General features: G+C 24.3%; 1 protein-coding gene across 1 annotated transcript; it reads right to left on the bottom strand.

The window, feature by feature from the left end:
- Nucleotides 1-103: 103 nt before the first annotated feature.
- On the bottom strand, nucleotides 104-6,032 carry LOC113556450 (proclotting enzyme-like). Its single transcript, XM_026961400.1, has 3 exons — nucleotides 5,893-6,032; nucleotides 2,349-2,573; nucleotides 104-1,579 (listed from the first exon to the last, which is right to left on the bottom strand). Exons 1-3 carry the CDS (start codon nucleotides 5,984-5,986, stop codon nucleotides 1,488-1,490), a joined length of 411 nt encoding a protein of 136 aa, XP_026817201.1. The 5' UTR covers nucleotides 5,987-6,032; the 3' UTR covers nucleotides 104-1,487.
- Nucleotides 6,033-13,861: the final 7,829 nt, after the last annotated feature.

Genomic DNA, 13,861 nt, shown 5'->3' with positions numbered 1-13,861 from the left:
AATAATAATTAAAAATTTGTAAATTTTAGCTATATCATTACATAACACTCTTCGTTATTTTTTTTTTTTTTTTTAACAAATTATATAATATTTCGAATGAGCTTATAAAGCAAAAAATGACTAGATATTTTACATATTGTTGTAAAAAAAAAAAACATAAGTAAAAAAAAAAATTTAAAAAAAAAATGATTACATAAATCGAGAGAAGATCATACTCATAAAAATTGCTGTTTTTATACATAAAAAGTTTACATCTTATTATTTGAGTTTTTCTATACTTATTATAAGCACAGAATAAAAACAAAATTAAAAATCAAAATCAAACCAAAAAGGGTCAGACTTTAAAATAAACATAATAATATTACATTAACAATTAATTATACTTGAAGTATGGCGATCAGACTGGAGCTGTAAGACGGATGGCGGAACAGTGTACATTATAATAACATACGTATTATCGTTACATAAGTTTCAGATTTCAGTCACGACGATTGGATAAACACGATTGGAGTCATCATGACGTATGGAACGGTAAAATAATAATAAAATGTGCCCCGCACCTAATCGTCGAACTTGGCAATATCAAATAAACAATATCGCAGGGCACCTAAAGTATTATTATTTATTGTTGGTCACATTTTGTGCCATACATATCATGAACACGCTTTATGTGTAAATATCGACAAGTCATCGAAACAAACTTCGAAACGATAACACATACATACTAAATAATATTTTGCGGTCCCACGCGCACGTCTTGTATATTATTATTATTGTTTGGTGCTATCTTAAGTTTAAAATTATAATAATACGACTGTGTTCATAATATATTTTTCATGTGATATAGATAACCGGTTTCCCGCGTAATCGTATCGCAAAATATCGTCGGTATCGGCTCTACATACTCTAGAGTTGTGGTCAACGCTCAAGATTTTTTTCCAATTTATAACCTCAAAACATCGCTTTACATATTTTATACGTGCGTGTAAAGATATACACTAGAAAATAGGTAAATCGTAGTTCAGCAATATGCAAACCGGTGGACGCGAACCACTATACAGTAAAGTATATACGGTATAGGTTAGGTTATAATACTTGTCTTGTCGATGCGAAAATTCAGCTGTTTTCACAACGTTGCCGATGACTAATATTCGTATAATAATATATTAGACGCACAGTCGTATATACTTATCCGTGTACTTTGTATAGTAATAAAATCTGCGAACCGTCGAATGGTGTGATGCGAAAAGTTAATATGGTCGTAACGATGTAATGTATATAATTATCAATTGTACCTTGCCATCTTTATTTCCTCGACGACTCGTGAGTATCGGGACAATAATAATGTATATATTACGGTATACAGCAACCTGCCGGCACAATGTCATCTGTGATTTGGTTTGAAATGAATCGAAACAACGCCGTTAAGTGGTTTTTTTACGATTCATTAAAATATATGCATTGCGTTCGGGTGTTATTCGTGTGTGTTATCGGTTCCATGATAAAATTTGACGACGAGGTCGAGAGTAGGTGATGAGATTATCTTCGACCAATCCATCTTTGTAACTATCGAAATGCACTAAAAAAATAAAAACGAAATCAACTTTATACATACATAGTACTGCAAATATGATTGAAAATCATTGAAAATCATTGACGATAGTTAATACAAATATATATTTTACGTAAGTCACTTGGGAATATGAATTTAAAACATTTGGCATACGCAATATACACCTTTTAAAATCAAAAGTTACATTTTTTTGTTATTATACTACTCCTGTTTAATTCCTACGTACACGATTTCAGTACACTATTCATAATTTCTACGATCCTGGCTTAATTGAACGGTAAATTAGTCCTGTAGGAAGCTGCGACAAAAACAAATTCTAAATGATTTAACGTTTTCACGCGGAACGTAAAAACTATGGACAGGGACAGCGATTTACGTGTTGGTTCTTTTCTATATAATACAAGGAATGTTGTACACAAAATTGTATTTTTTAAACTAAGAATTCCCCTTTCAATTTATAAAGAGATGTCTTTTTTGAAATGCTGATGTATTAATTCGAAATTTGAGTGAAAAGTTTCGGAAATATTAAACTTAAGGATAATAAAGCTATAGTGGTACTAATACTTGATAATAATGAATAAAAGCCAACCCCCTTCAATACTTACTAATTACAAAATAAATCAGAATACGACTGAATTATAAATAAGGGAGAAAAGCGAATACCTAAGCTAATCTATGCTTCATGATTAACCCTAATACTTCTTTTACAATTTATTTTTATGCATGATATACATTATAATTCAATAATAGAATAATATGTAATACATATACGCACGTGTTATTCCTGGTAAAATTTTCGGAATTTCTTTGTCTATGGCTAGTCTTTCTTCTCTGGTCACAGTCTCCGGCGCACAACACACCACTGGCATTTTTCCTTTGAAACTGCAAATGGTCGGATACTTTACGTTATCCTTAATGTCCTGAATGGCTGTCTTGCAGTCGTCTAATATTTTGCATACATGAGCTTTCCCCGGAACTAAACTTGTTTTACAGACTTCGTCTAAAAAAAAATAATATTAAAATATATTAATCACAATGATAAACAAATATTTTAACGAGTATTGTTATAATTATTACAACAGCGTTCTTTAAAAAACTTTCTTTCGTAACAACTCGAAATTCTGACAAAATAGAATAATATAAGATAGGTATGTACCTATTTTATATATACCTTAACTATAACTTATTGATATATTTCCGTTTTGCATCCAATAACTCCATTACATTATTCTTAGTATCTGTATTAAGCAAGGCTTACATTAGGGTTATATATGTGTTTAAGGTATGGTCTTAGTACTGAGAATTTTTACTACTTTAGATATTAATATTAATTTAAAAAACAAACTACCTTTGATAATATTGCATTATCGTTTGTCTAAAGTGATGGATGTTTTTTAATATTGAACACATGCTTCATATCTTTATTTTTTTATCGCGTTTATACAATTTGAATGGGAAATATAGATAATATTATATAGACGATTAAAGTTTCTATATTATGTTGTAACCAGTTAAAATCGATACCTATTTTTGATTTTGTTGAGTTGCATTAAATGTCGGCGAATTTGAGTATATCTACATAATATTATAATTCATTATGAACATCCATTAAAAAAAAATATATTTTGCAGTTTTGATAGTGTAACTTGCAGACAAAAAAAAATACGTAATAATAAGGAATACAAAGAAGAAATCTTTATTCCACAATGCATGTTTATTTTTTTTTTTTTTGTTAATTAAAAACAATAATATTCAATGCCACGATGTATAATAATAATAAATGGCAGTTTTTTTACATGGGTATTATATAATTGCACAAAAAATCATCTATTTTATGATCTCACTCCACTGTAACACGTAATTTTCATTAATACTTCGAGTAATATAAATAAAATCAGCAAAACTGCTTGTTATAAACAATTTTATGGTGAAGAATCTTTTTTTTGTGAAAATTTGACTTAAGTTTGTACCATAGGCTCCACTAAATACATACTGTAGATACCTACGATTTAATTTTTTATACTACTTGTATAAATAATGGCTTATAGTCGAATTACTTTAGAGTGTGAATTATACGGAATAGTTCAATTTCGCGAAGACAATGTAGTTATATATGTTATTATTACGTGACATTGTGGCCATTCCACAACCATAAGTTTTTTTTTGTTTATAATAATTATAAAATTGCAGCTAAGGAGGGGATATAAAACGAGTTTCCTGGTGTCTATACACATAGCATTATAATGTATAGTGACATAGCTCAGCCACATATTCAATTTTATACGTTATAACTATTCACGTTAATTTTTTTCTTATAAAATATACGCTTCCAGTTTTTCTTTCATTGAACTTGATAGTTGAACGTTGTTCAACGACCTTGAATATTAAATTATACTTATTTTATTGAGTAGTCTATATGCTACATTATTACACATATATTAGTATATAATACTTAATATTATATGAAAACATTAAAATCGTTTTACGCCGATTTGTATGGTAGGGATTTTCATCACCCCTATTTAAAATTATTGTTTTAGAAATTATAAATAGTTTCTGGTCACCGAATTTACTATGTAAAATTATTTTAAGCTCAATTATAAAATTTTAAGTCCTAAATCATTACACGTCTGGGTTTAACATGATGAATATTATTATGTGAATAAGGTAATAATAAATTATAATAATTATATTAATATGATTAATATGACTCAAGTTATAATTTTTTTTTTTTTTATTGGTCTGAAACTTCAAAGCTGCAAAATCCATTAATTTTACATTTCTATGTGAATTTTAAATTATATTGGTTTACATCAAAGAAACCGGACTGGAATAAAATGTAATGACTAATTTTTTCAAATATTCATAATATTATATAATACATACAACAATAATGTAGTTATAATAATTACAATGTATTTATGAATATAATTTAATGCGCTAATGTATATTTATTGGCATTGAGTGGTTAGAAATTAGTAGTAAAAACTGGATGAGTTTCCTTATTGCACAAAGTTCTTTGTAATTATATTGTGTTAGTTTATGTTTCCATTTTAAAAATCCTCATATATTATAATAATATGCAGATTGAAGATATTAAAAATAACGAATATATTATCATGGATATTAGTGTTAAATTACTAATTGTTATGCAAATCTTAATGCAAATAGTACGCTTGATCCATATGTACCGAACGAAGGTATAATTATTATTAATATCATCTTACCAAGGATCTACAACAACTTTTTGGTAATACTTTATGTAAAACAATGTGATAATAATAAACCTATAAAATTAGATCACAATCGTTATTTCTATCGACACAAACTTGAGGATGATAAAATAATGTTTAGGTAAGTAATTAAAAATATTTTCTTTCTCACAAAAATTCGTTAAAAAAGAAATCAAAATACATAACAATAGATTGTTTAAATAATATTTTTTTTTTTTTAATTATTCATTTAAATAATAAATAATTCACTGATTATTTTCATAATGAAGGTTAATATGACCTTCCAAAATACCGAATTTTAAGCTCGTATTAAAATTTATGCCAATGAAAAATAATAAAAAATGATTTTTTGATTAAAATACATATTAAACCTGACACAAAATGTGTTAACAAAAATAAAAGGAACTTGGAAGGTGAATACTAATTAAAAATAATATATTATTTCATTTATTTTACAGTTTTGAATATTATTTTTTTTAATATTATTTAATATGATAAGAATAATGCATTAGTACTTATAAGTAATTGATTGGTTGTAAAGAAGGCATCAAAATTATATTCCATCAGAAGCATGTTTTAAATTTTTTTCATTTTATCAACAAATTTGTTATTTTTCGGATTTTTTTTTTAGACTAATAAATATGATATTAATAAATTTACTAATTAATTTCTGTAAATGAATAACTTTGTCAATAAAAAAAAAATATATATATTCATTAATAATATTATAGGTATGTGGTATAATTGTAGTTGTATAATAACATAAATAAAATATCGGCGATATCAGAAATATCATAGTGATTATTTTATGAACATTTATTAGGTATAGAAGTATATAATAATATAGCTCATTAGATTTATTTACGGTTATAATATTATCAGTCTAGTTATCATTTTTAACAAATAAAAAAAAAATGCATTCCTTTTTGGTTAGGTATGCATGTTTACAGTCGATTCGGCAATAAAAAGTAATTTGTTTTGTGTTAACAAAATAATATATAATATTGTATACGAATACTTAGGTTTAATGACTATAAAATTATTATTATTATATTTTATAATAGTAAAACGACATTTTTTACTCACTTTCGTCCAACCACAATATGTCGGGTGGAGTGAACGTCTTTGAAGAGGCCAATGCAACGAGCAGAGCATAGCAGAAAATGTATGAGAAGTACATACCTAACAGTAACTATATTGCAGCTCCGCGTTGGACGACACTAAATAAACGAATGAGAACTGATGATACTATGTATATTATGAGCCCCGCAAGATCAGGAAAACTGACAAAACAAAAACCGGTTCCGACATAATTTTATGCACAGTATACGATTTGGAGTTTCCGATTGGGTTTTCGTGCACCGAGCCGTAAAATCGCGTTTATTCGTACTCTGTCTAATATATTGTAGTACAGATAGGTAAAATTGCTCAGGTAATTACGATATCCGCAAATAGTGGAATACATCGTTATTATTTTAGATCCTTAGCGAAAAGATTTGATTTTATAATTGGGTACACGTGTGCGCGTGTGTATGTATGTCATCACCATTTATAGATATTAACAATATTATTAATATTTTTTTAATTTTCGACTATGAAAATCTGGTAAACAAAAGTAAAAATTATGTTTTCAACGAAATCAATCTTGTTTTATTGTTGTAGTTAAAATATGAATTTCTGATTAAGTAACTTGAATTGCTCACTTTTTTTATAATACACAGTATAAGTTTCAAAATATTTTAACTGTTATGTGGTATTTATGTTGGCTTTTTGATATTTTTTTTTTTTTTTATGTATGTATGATAAAATTTTTTATACTTCAAAGTTCGGAGTTTTATAACATTTATCAAAATAATGAAAAATAATTTAGTTGAAAATGCATAACATTTTTAATTTTAATACTTACAGATTTAAAATTTGATACAACATTAATCTTGATTTTCTCTTACGGCCAATGCAGTTTTCTTTTATACACATTTCATGTTCAAATTTTGACAGTATTGGATATTCGATTGATAAATAATAACCATAATTATTTTATTTGTATACAACTCTAAAAATATTAATCCCTGCAGAGATTTGAAATATTTCATAATTACATATTACTCTACACAATGGCATTTTCAATGTGCTTAGATTAATTTTATTACTAATATTATTTATATATCGCAAACCTATTCATACCTACCGTTTTACGCCACTTCAGTATTGATTTAATAAATTAATAACTGCTTATAATATTATATTAAATAAATGATTACTTACATTATATATCATATATTTATGTTACATCATAATATATGCGATTTGTTTTTTAGCAAAAATGATTTCAGCCTACCGTATAAATAATAGAAAAACAAATTACTGACAGCAGTATAAATATATTATAATATAATGTATAATAAAATCTGCTTAGAAATTTTGACTGACACAGATCTTATTAAAACCGTTGTTCAGAAGCAAATGAATAACAATTTATTATTCAATTTAAATTTAAGTTTCATTACAATGACTTTTTCATTGAAAAAGTAGATACACTCAACAGTTGACTTCTATTCTGATGTAAAATTCTTGAGATGATCAACATAAAATAATGTTATATAAATAATATTGATGCGATGATCATAGTTATGATCAGTGGCAATACAAATCAAAAGTAAATAATTATAATTATATTTTTATCTACCTATCGACGTGTCTCCAAAAATTCGATTGTTATCACCTCCCGTGACTTTAGGTTCAAGGCCCTCATGATTTGAAATGCTTTACTCAATAATATATTAAAAGGACGTCTCACCCACATGTGTTTTATCCGTCTTGCACACGTACCACATGTTAAATTTTCGTTCACCAGTTTCAATAGTGTGCTTTTAGTTTTAATATTAGAGTGAATTGACCCATAACCAAACTTTTAGGTAAGAAAATTATCTGTGTTCTATCGTTGGTTTTTTACGGTATTTTAATTTTTAAGTAAATTATGATCATTTTAAAATATTTAATAATTTCATACTCATAACTCACCTAAAAATTAAAATATCGTAAAATTCCGACGAGAGAACACAGATAATGTTCTTACCTAAAAGTTTGATAATAGGTCAATTCACTCTAATATTAGAACTAAAAGCACACTATTGAAACTGGTGAACGAAAATTTACTTTGTCGTACATGTGTAAGACAGAGACAACACATGTGGGTGATATGTCCTCTTAATAACATTACAAAATAAATTTATAATCAATGTAAACAAGTAAATATTGTATAAATTAAAATGTAGAATATTTTAGTTATTTAAAAATTCGATAATCTCTTTATTCGTACATTTGTATGCACTCTATGTTTAAATTTTTTATTTAGTTACACAATAAATTTTCTGTAATTTTTTTTTTTTTTAATATAACAAAACCTAATGTATGAATCGTATGTTTATGTGTTGAGGAAAATAATCATTTTTTTTTAAATTATTAAAATAATATTTGTATTAAATGAATCAACAATAGTTACTTCAATTGTTATAGTTCTAATACAGTCACCAATGATATAAATATATGATAGCCTACAAATTATAACTGATTACTAAATATATTTAAAATTTTAAAAGTAAGAAATGCATTCGTCACATACGTATATACGTATATAGCTAAATTATTTTAAAAATGATTAATTATTTATTTATATTTTTAATTTTTTAATTTTTATGTTTATTACATTGGATTTTTACTAAACTGTAATTTTTTTAATTTTCTTAAATGAATACTGTTATTCGTTTTTTACATCTTTTTACGTCTTTTCTATACTATATATTTGTTTGAATTGTTTAAAAATCAAGAAATTTTGTTTTATATATTTTCCCATTATACTATAATCTTATAGCATGTCATACATATTTTAATTAATATAAAATGTAATCTTAAAATAATATATAACATTGGTTGTCTAGTGGTGATTTAAATTTTATATCGATAGTCTATGAAATAGAACACTCATATTCAATAATATTATAACTGTTATAAGTGTGATATTTATAATAAAATAAACCAAATATTAAATTTATAATGGAATAAAGGAGTATATATTTTCATATCAACCCTTAATTTTAAGCACTATAGCTACTAAAGTGAACCGAAATTTATTCGGAAAAATTGTTATAATAAATTATAATAATTTTTTTAACTTTATTTCCAAAAAATTAAATTAAATTAAAATATTTAATACTTATAGTTATTTTCCCTAAGAGTTAATAAAAAAACATAATTTCGAAATGTCTATTACTTCAGTAGACATCGCAATGGGTAAATGATATCACAAATCTTCACAAGACATTGTATATATTATATTTTTATTTTTATATAAAATATATGTAGGTAAGTAAAATTTTTATTAATAAATTATAATTGTATAGATCGTATTAAAGGTTAAATATAAAAATATGTAGAAGTACATTGATAGATTGTTATTAATTGATTATGCTATTTCTTTATATTTCATCATTGAATAGTTCATCCTTAAACATAATATGCTGTCATTTACAATTATTTATGGTTATAAAGTTTAACCAGGTTAACCATAATAGGCTATTTTTTAAAAGAAATAATTTAATTTAACTTAATAAATAATACTTCATAACTACACATAACTATGAATATTTAAAAAAGTTCAAGAACATTAACACAATATTATAAATATTTACTATTCAACAGAAATGTGTTTTTATCATGGTTTTCAAAAATATTTTGACTAACTTAAAATTTTGGTAGGTAATACTAAACAGGTAAATTTGTATTTCAAATACAAAATTATAAATATTTTATCATTTTTATTTACCAGACAAATGTACAGCTATTTATTATTAAAATAATTATATCAAAGAACGAAATAAGTATTTCAATAAGCAAAATCATCCCTTAAAAAACAATTTTCATAAACTTGTCGAGATTAGTTATTTATGAATAGTGGTTGGCAGTTTTTATAGAGAAAGTTATTACTAGTTTGTTACTTTCTTATTAGAAAGTTACGAAATTCATAATTTTAAAGCACAAACGTTCGATAAAATTACTTTTAATTCTTTCACTTATAATCGTGGCTGCTAAAATGTATAATTTTAATTAAGTACACGACTATTTGCTTAACAAATAATAAATTACCAATTATTATCTATTAATGAAGATAATTTATTTAATTATATTTTTTACTCGAAATAAGTACTTAAAAAGTAAAATAAAACATACAAATGTTCAATAATGTTTATAATTTTATTCAGGAAATATATTTGTTTGAGCTTGCAAAAAATATTTAAATTATACAGAATACAATTTATAAAAATTCTGTAAATGGAAAAAAATATAGCGAATTTAAATTATATAAATTATTACAGTCTTATAAATTCATAATAATTTTTTACAAACTATGGAATTTGTTATAATTTGACGTGTCTTGAATATCACCAGTCCCCTAAAGTACTATGCCATGTGTCCAAAATCTGGTTTACGTATATGTATAGAAATATATTAACAATACAAACCTAAAAAAGGATAACTGTAATAACTGATTGATTTTAAAATACGCTATTTAATTTGTAAATATCCATAATTAGTGCAATAAACTAATAAATAAATAAATTCAGAGTGCATGAGTCATGTGCATAGGTAGATATTATATATAATGCAATAATCACGAGTTATGACTGATGAGTTGACAAATGTTCTGTATTTTATGTTTAAGTACCTAAAAATTATTGAATAAAATAGTGGATATGGCAATTAATTCAAATTTGTTTATAATTTTTTTAATATTTATATATTTAATGGGAACGATAAATAATTATAATTAAATATTTCAACATACTAGATTCTTATTACAGTTTATTTACAGTTTGCCAAAACTGAATTTAAAACGAATTTACGAATTAATAAATATATTTACTTATAAAAGAATTTGTAAAAAAAGTTTTATCACTAGTTATATTTATTTGGAAAAATAAATTCTTTAAGTACTTACAACTCATATTAAAATTAAAATACAGACAAAATATCTTTGTCTCGACAAATTCTATGATAAGCGAATTTGATCTAATATTAATAATTATTATATATAAATAATGTACTATAATAATAATATATACATAATAAATTAATAAATAATAATAATCCGGTACACAGATTTGTTATGTTACACGTTTGTTAACAGAAAATGTATGTGACAAGGTGATATAACTATATATATATATATATATAATAAAAATATAATATAATAAAAAAAATAAAATATAACAAAATATAATATAATAATAAAAAAAATTGAAAAATCATCATTTTGCATCATTTATCAAAAATATGATTTAAGTAAGTATAAAATACAAATTAGCTTTAATATTATTCCAAGACACTTAAGGGGTATTATAATTTAGTCAAACTATACAATTTTTAGTAAAATGGTTGTGGGTTGGCATACATGAAATTATGTGGCCTACATTACTTTATCTTGCCAAAGTATTAAATACTTGTGCAATATATTAGACTTATTTTAATTAGAAACCTCAATTTGGATTTCCATATCTTACAAATATTTGACTTCACAGTATGCATCTAATCCTAGACATAAAATAGGTTGATAATAAAATTTATATAAAATGTAATAAGTAAAGTACCTAATTACGCTTTCTTACGAGTTTAAAATACATTTAGAATAGAAAGGTTTTCATTTAGCTTAGAAAAAAAAAATAGAATTATTAGTTAATTAATTTCGTTTGGGATTAAATTTATGTGACATTCGTTCTTTCACGTCGACTTTTAAATAATATTATGTATTGTTTTTAGGTACAACGTGCTCATTGCAAATACGACTGTCAGACTTTCAACGATAATTTAATAATACTTTATTCATTTGTAATATTCATCATTCATATTAAATTCTGAACATATTATTTTGTCCATAAAACGTTTCTACCATACAATTATTATTCCTTACATTTATTTTTCAAATAGTTATTTATAAATAATTACATTTTAAAAATTTGAAAAAAATCTTTTTAAGGTAATACCAGTAACTTATACTTATTTTTATGTATAAAATGTATGTCTATAAAAATTAGTCAATAATTATTAATGCATTTGAATATTAAACATAATATTTTAGAAATCATGTTAAGTATATAAATATTAATATTTTTAATGGATAAGTTATTTTACCTGTACAACCATAAATACCTGTGTAAAAAACAATTATTAGCTTTATAGGTTTCTTACAAAAAAAATTGTTCAAGTAAGAAATTCATTCGTCATATACGTGACTTGTTTATTAATACCAAAATGTATGAGAATAAGGTGAACATGTAAATAGTATAGGTACCTAGTTAAACATTCACCGATAGATGACAATAAGTGATTTGACGTTAAATTTTATGGTGACTCCAGAAAATTTTTATAATTATAACTTATACATTATATTGGATAATATTTTCTGTTTTATTGTTTTATACTTTAATTATTACGTAGGTTCTAAATAAACTAAAAATATGAACAAGGTGGTTTCTTTTCCACGACCTTGATTGGCAATAATAATTGTGTATACTTATTTTGAAAATATTATTATTGTTATTATTTTATAAATAAATAATAATGTTTGTAAGAAAATAAAATCTAAAGGTATTTATAATAGGTTAATAAATGAAAATTAATTAAACATGATGAAGAATTTGATAAATTATATTCGCTTTGGTGTATTCAGCAAAATGTATTTACCCATTTTTTACAACAGTGAAGTTTTATTTACGTGTATGTAATGTATATATTAATAATATCATATAAAACGTAAAATATTTTCATATTACTGTTACTTACTTATCAACACCAATAATATGGTTTCATCTGTATCATTATTGTATTATTTTTTTGTTTTACAAAAATGTTCTCTGTATCTATAAATTGTATAAGTGTATTAAATTATCAAAATATCGAATCAAATTTATTATTTGGTTGTATATAATTTTCCCAATACCTTATTCTTGGAAAGTATATTAAAACTATAAATTTTAATAAAACACAATAGTTAAAATCATAACCATAATCCTAATCATTATTCATTAGTAAGTATTTTTATATAATAAAACATTTTAATTCAAAGTGTATAATTCGTTATTATTCGATGTTCAATTTTATTAGATGAAAATATAAACAAGTCAGCGGAGAGGCTGAATTGACTACAGATCAAGGTCATCCTTATTTTCGTTCTTATCATAACTAATGTAGTAGGTAAGTACACTTTTTTTGTTTTGGTTTTTTTTTTTTTTTAGTCGCTTATTCGCAAGATTATTATTTGAGGAGTTAGGAAGGAGATGAAAATAATTGACTAACGTAGCCATTAAGTAAGTATATTTTAGGCATGGTCTTGGAGAAACCAGAAATCATGAATTTGAACATGTCTTTCCTTATAAGTTTGATCATTTCAATAATATATCATATTGTTATTTTAGTAAATTATTTTTTCTCTTCTCAAATAAAATAAATAGTATTTAAATACCTATAAACTAATAATCTAGGAGATTCAATCTTGGATTTGTTTTCTACCTATATTATTTTTTTCATTTTGGACCACGTCACCTGGCGGAATTCTTTAGCATAATAGATCTATCTTATGCAAATTGTACGGATTATCTTACGAATAAAACTACTATAAATATATTTTAATTCGTTAAGTTTACTTGAAGATGATTTTTCCATATTTTTGAAATTGAACTCTAAATCGCTTCAAAGTTTAATTTTTAATTTTATTTAACTTTATTAATTTAAAAATATAATCAAATCGATTTAAAATAACTCCATGATGAATTTGAATATGAATTCAGAAATGTTATCAAATAACTATGTTAGTTAATACTACAATATTGGTGGACAATCGATACTTTTAGATTTATCAAAATATATAATATTCCTGTAGCACTTTATTGACATGTGTGCACGTGCTTGCGCACGTACGCTATTGTTTTACTCTACAGTCACAAATAACTTAAGTACAATATAAAAATGTACACGATACGCACTTACATATTTATAAAATTTC

Source organism: Rhopalosiphum maidis, chromosome 4, assembly GCF_003676215.2.
Source record: "Rhopalosiphum maidis isolate BTI-1 chromosome 4, ASM367621v3, whole genome shotgun sequence".
NCBI lineage: Eukaryota > Metazoa > Arthropoda > Insecta > Hemiptera > Aphididae > Rhopalosiphum > Rhopalosiphum maidis.
This window is presented reverse-complemented; position numbering and strand designations above follow the sequence as displayed.